Source organism: Trematomus bernacchii, unplaced genomic scaffold (genome assembly GCF_902827165.1).
Source record: "Trematomus bernacchii unplaced genomic scaffold, fTreBer1.1, whole genome shotgun sequence".
Taxonomy (NCBI): Eukaryota; Metazoa; Chordata; class Actinopteri; order Perciformes; family Nototheniidae; genus Trematomus; species Trematomus bernacchii.
In genome coordinates, this window is record NW_022988131.1 from 75,708 (window position 1) to 81,707 (window position 6,000).

The following is a 6,000-nucleotide window of genomic DNA, read 5'->3' on the forward strand; positions in this document are numbered from 1 at the left end:
CAATTATGACCCAAATAATCGTGATTATGATTTTTGCCATAATCGCATAGCCCTAGGACCTATCATGCAAAATGCACTTTTGTACGTCTTTTATACATGAATATGTGTCCCCGGTGTTCCAGGGAACTCACCAAGTGTCAGAAAACACAACCCTCTATTTTCCTTCCCATACCCAAATCTCTAAAAAAGGGGCTGCAACGGATCTGAAAAAACTGATCCAGATTTGAACACTGTCCTGACGTCAGGACGGTGGCGCTACGGCTATTGGGCCAACTCCACCAATCAGGAGGAGACAGCCACGGCCATTGCCGTTCGAAAGCGCTGGAGATGCTGTAGTACATATGCCAGGCCTGTAGATGGTGCTGTTCTCACTGAATCAGCCCTTGCTAAAAACAGATCTAAAAAATGTCAAATTGAGCAAAATGAGGCATGGCTAAAATGCATGATCTGTTTGGTATTTTGAAAAAAAAAAAGTATAAATATGCCTTATATAGGTATGGTCCTACACTATATTATTATAATATAGCATGATAGGTCCACTTTAAAGTAAGACAGTCTTTGGAAAAAATAGTTTATCAATCAGATATCTTTTACCAGGTTTGAACTAAATAATGTAGTTAACAATAATCAACAATACATTCTGGTTTTCATTTGAGTGGAAACTGCTGTATGACTTAAGTAAACTATCATACCATCATTCACCTGCAGCCTCGCATCATTTTGGTAATAGGTCAATAAATGAATCTTTCCTGAATCTTCCTTGTCTTCTGCAACATCCGAACATTCTATGACCCAATCTAATGCAAAGGCAAGAAAACACCTCACATATGAACAGCTGTCGTGGTTTTTGGCAGTCTCCATCTTATTTGTTTTTTAAACAACAAGAGTTAAGTACAACCGAGAGCTAAACAAGATATTTCTTCTCAACCAAAATCTTAACTTTTACAGCGTATAGACACACTTTTAAAAAAAGGGCAATATGTTCTTATACAAAAACAAGAACAACACCTAAACTGGACAACCCTGGCCTGCGGTACCGATCTGTCAATCACATAGAAGCCTCGCTTAAAAGCTTTATCGTCTTTAAAGCAGGGCTACTAAATGGAACATCATTTACAAAATGAACATCATGCTGAATTCAGGAATATATAGCGATTAAAGCAGATGATGTGCACAATGTTTAAGTCAAGTGGGAGGTATAGGGTAACTCTCTCATGCCCCATTCACACCAACGCGTTTTCAGCGCCGGCTCGGAGCTAGAGCCTGAAAAGTACCGTTTTTCCTGTTCACACCGCAGCGGTGCCGCCTCTTAGCTCCGGAATCCAGTTCGTTTCCAGCTCCAAAAAATTGTCGGTCTAGAAGCAAGAGCTTCGGAGCTAAAGGGGCGTTGCTTAGGTCTCTCTTATGTCGAGGCGTGCAGGAAACTAAACCGACCTCCCCTGAACATGGGTCGACTGAAGAGTCTCGTCATGCCTGCCTACAAGCAGTAGCGCTGAGCAAAGTGACTAGAAGGCACACACTTATAAAAAAAACACACTTTATAAAGTCAGGCAACACTAACCAGGCTTCGTGTGATTCTGTTTATTTGTACCTTACTTTGACCATCCGTTCGCTGTTATTGATCATTGGGAGGAGAGCAGGCAGACGTTTTGTTTGTTATTATAGCAGCTTCGGATGGAATCAATACATGGGCTGCACAGGTTGTCATGTCCGACTATCACAAGTAGAATCATAATGAAAAATACGTCGGTAAAATGTGCCTGTAGAAAACTGCTTAGCAAGTAGTCAGTTTAGCTTCGGTTGCTATGCTAACATCACCCATGTTATACCAGAGAAACTTTCATAACAGCGTTGTGATGCCAAACAGCGTCAATTCAGACTGTCACACATTCACTTAAGGGGAACTGGGGATATGTATCAGCTGCTTGTGTGACAGTCAGACAGTGAATACTTTAGAGCCGTGTGAGCTAACCCGGAGCTAACGGGAGAATAAACTCCCGTGGAAGAGCAGCCAGCACTGCAGCGGTCGGTAAATGCCGCTGAAACACATTAATAAACAATGAACCACGGCACTCTGGAGAAAAGTATAAGTTGGAGAAGTCGTTATTTAATTGAATCTGGCTTCGTATGATTAAAGCAACACGATCATCGACCCGACGCAGTCCCCCGTGTTGTTGTTGTGAGCGCCGTTGGGGAGCAAATCAGCGATGTAAACGGTGACGTCATGACGCAGCAGCGGCAGCACCATCCCGGCTCTGAGTGGTGTGAACAGAGCGGGAGCAGAAAAGGGAAACCGGAGCTGAACCAGAAAAGCTCTAGCTCGGAGCTAGAAAGGGAAAAGCGCTGGTGAGAAAGCCGCAACATAGACTTCTATACAACCTGAGTTATTTTTGCAATTAGTGGCCCCCTGCTGGCCTTTGAAATAATGCAGGTTCAAGGCACTAGCTACAGCTAAATTGAACTAGGATGAGTTTCGTTGGCCACAGTGGTTTCTCTAAAATAAATACTAATCCTTGATTTTTTTTAAACATCGCAGGTTTCCAGAAAAGATCTCATTCACCTCCAGAAAACCCCTGAGAGAGTAACCTTTCTGCTGGAAGGAAAGGTCATGTTAACCTGGTTGGAGCAGAGGTCTGAGGATGAAAAGGGGCAGAACTGCTTTATAAGAGCATCAGTCTTTTTATTAGAGCATTAAATATTTGACATTTTGGTCTGAGCAGCCTCTGTCTGATACTTTCTTTTATAGGGTTATTTGCCTCCACCCTTGACTGCACACACATTCCAATACTAAGAAAAAGAATAACAGTTTGAACCCGCCGATGTTGACTGACACAGGAAGAGTATTGTCAGTCACATCTCAGATGGTCCAGTTCTCGACCCAACACGTGTCACTCATCCTGATGGGCTGTCTATCGGTTGTATGTGATCTTTCCTGGCTGAGGTGTGAGACATCCATCACCAACAAGCCTCCAGCGCCAATATCCACATCGGTTTTTTAAATAAACGTGCATGCCTCCATATAGTTATAGAGTTGCCAGCCGAGTGAACACAAAAATGTTGAGTGACCCAAGGTTTTATGTTAGAAATGTATAGTACGGGTCCCCAGCACATAGAAACTACAGGATGCTAACTGGCATCCAATTTGCACAATTAGCACGAGTTGCATTAATTAACATTCATTAGCAATGCAGACAATAGATACACAATGCATAGACAGTTTTGGTCCGATATTTGAGGTATATTGAGGATGTTGAATCCATTTCTGACATTTTTAGGAATACAAAATCACATTTTGAGTCCCCTAAAACGTCTTTCAAACGTCAAAATCAGCCATTTTTGATCCTGAAAATGTCCGAAATTGACTCAACATCCACAATATCGTCCAAAATCACTCTAAAATGTTCCAAATTGGCCAAGTCATTTTGAGCTCTGCACATGCAACTTTGGTCTGTAATGCAACTTTTAATGCAAGTTAGCATCCTCCAGTTTCTATGTGCTTGGGACCCATACTTTTTCTAACTTAAAACTTTGGTGTACTCAACATGTTTGCCTTCACTATAAGACTCTATGAGCTGGCAAACAATATTATTGCGATGACTTCCTGCAATGTGGCGGCCAGTAGCCTCACCTCTTTAGCCCCAACAAGCTAGCTGCTGACCACACCCTTAGGACAAAAGAAAAGGGTCCACTTTCCACAATTCCACCACACACAATTTGATTTATTGCTGCATTTGTACATTACCAATTTCATACAGGCTCTCTGTTGTCAGCTTGCGCAATTTCTTCGAGCTTCAGTTGACCCCTACCACCTTTCCTGCTCTCCTCCACTGATATGAAGCCTCAGGGTCTGCTATGACTATGATGTAGTCAGGGAAAAACAGCTGAGATGTTGACGTCCAACTTTCTATTTTCCTCCTGCTGTGAGTCGGGCAGGGCTTTGGTATGAGAGGGGATACTATACTATGTGGTGTGTGGGTGTGTGTGTGTGGTGTGTGTGTTGGTGGGTGTGTGTGTGTGTGGGTGTGTGTGTGTGTGTGTGTGTGTGTGTGGGTGGGTGTGTGTGTGTGTGTTATAATCCTCCTAAAAAAAGTGATCGCTGATGTTTCTGAAAGGAAAGCAGTTTGTTGCCATGTTGTTATCGATGTGTCTATATGAGTTTGTGTGTGTACAGGTTGTAAAGTGAGTGCTAAGCCGATGATCAGCATGAACGCCCCCCAAACCCTTCATTCTCTCCCTCCTTCCCTCCCTGCCTCACCTTCCTCCATCCCTTATCTTTCCTTCTCCTGTTTCTCCTCCTCCCGTTCTCCTCTCTTATCGCCGGGCTAATTGACTCAGCCAGATTTGGCAACAGGCGTATTAGTGTCATTTCACACAAGGAGTGACCTATGCAGAAAGTGCAGCGTGACAAGACCTGCAATGCAATGATCGCTAAATCCAATTTCCCATACATGCAAACGACATAGGCCTATATGTTTCCCTCAAATTATCTAATTACCTATAACAACTTTTCTCTGAGTGTTGGACCAGAATTGATCAACATTGTGTGTGTTTTTTTTAAATAATTTTTAGAATTCAGATTCAGAGCAAGTCAAATATAAAGTGTTAAGAAGCTGAATTATTTCCAAACACAGGGTAGGAACCTGAGGGAAACATATGTTGTTACAAGGGTCTGCTTGTATTTAGGCCTAAAGCTAAAACAAATTGTAAATCTGCTGTGTTTCTCTCTCTCTTAGCATCCTCAGACTGGTCTGAACTTCCCTACACAGCCATGCAATGTAATGACACTGCGAAGGTGTCCTTCCTCCCGCAGGTAAACAAGGTGTGCGTGACTCAAGGTGTCGGAGTGATTTGTGTGAGGATTTCTGCGATGATTAATCCTCCAGCGTCACTAAAATGATGCGTGTGTGCGCGTGCGTGTGTGCAGAGCTCACGCTTACCGCTGTGCGCGCTGAACCAGCGGGGCGCGATGTGCAGGGGCAAGGTGTCAGCCAGCGACCCCCGGGAACCCAGATAGAGCACCCCCTCCGTGTGGTGCCCTCCCCCAGTGTCCTGGTAGCCGGTACCGTGGAGGGCGGCGGTAGTGCCCCTTGACCCCCCCCGGCTCTGTCCGAGTCCGTCCCTCTGGGGGTGTAGAAGCCGAAGGGCATGGCGGGGCTGTGGTCGATGCCCATCCCGGCCACGGAGCTCACCGAGCGACTGCGTAGGCCCATGGTGCCGCTCGGCCGGTAGTGGCCGAAGTGGGCCGAGGGTGGCACTGCGCTGTCATCTGTAGAGACACCGGGGAAAGCACCCCGGGGCCGGCCCGCCGTGCTCTGCTTTCCTCCCATCCAAAGCGGGAGATAGGTGGGTTCTGTTCGGAAACAGGAGGGGGCTCGGCTCGATCCGCACAGGGTCGAGAGAGCCGAAACAGGCTGTCGCCCCCCTCCCCTCGCTCCTGTCTGTCTCTCGGCCTGCTGCCTGTCTATCTCTCTCTGTCTGTCTGTCTGTCCTTGTGTCTCGGCAGCAGGCTCGTCAGCTCTGACTCTCTGCAGACGCAACAGCCCGCTCCGCTGCCGAGCGGAACATGAGCCCGCCCCGAAGTCTGGATTCAGCTCACCCGCAGACAGAACCGGGACACAACCGGGGGATGTTTGAGGAGCCGAGTAACGCCGATAGTCCTGAATGACACAAAGATGTTACAGCTCACTCCCCTCGCTGTCCCAGGTGGTTAGCACGGCGGTATCATCGCAGGCGGGACGCGACAGCAACGCGTTTATCCCGCCCGGCCGGGAGCACAGCAGCGCCGCAGTGTTCGCTCCCCTGCTCCCGCCTCATCTGATCTCAGACATCGTGACAACTGTTGCTGCCTGTCTGACCGACGACAGTCTGCCTTTGAAAAAAAAACAATGACGTCTGGTCCGTGATGTCTGTCCCGTGTTGTCCGAACAGCTGTCGCTTTTTCGCGGGGATCGGGTCACAGTGAAGCCCACATCGGCCCTCCGCTGCTCTCCGCTCAGCCGC

The 6,000-nt window shown here is 46.8% G+C and overlaps 1 protein-coding gene across 1 annotated transcript in view; it reads right to left on the reverse strand.

Moving 5' to 3' along the window:
* The window catches only part of znrf1 (zinc and ring finger 1), a gene marked incomplete at its 3' end in the record, with an annotated part of 54,420 nt that extends 48,420 nt beyond the window's left edge, over positions 1–6,000 (reverse strand). The window contains 2 exon segments of the mRNA XM_034122139.1: positions 4,938–5,081; positions 5,084–6,000. Coding sequence (XP_033978030.1) covers positions 4,938–5,081; positions 5,084–5,327 — 388 coding nt within the window.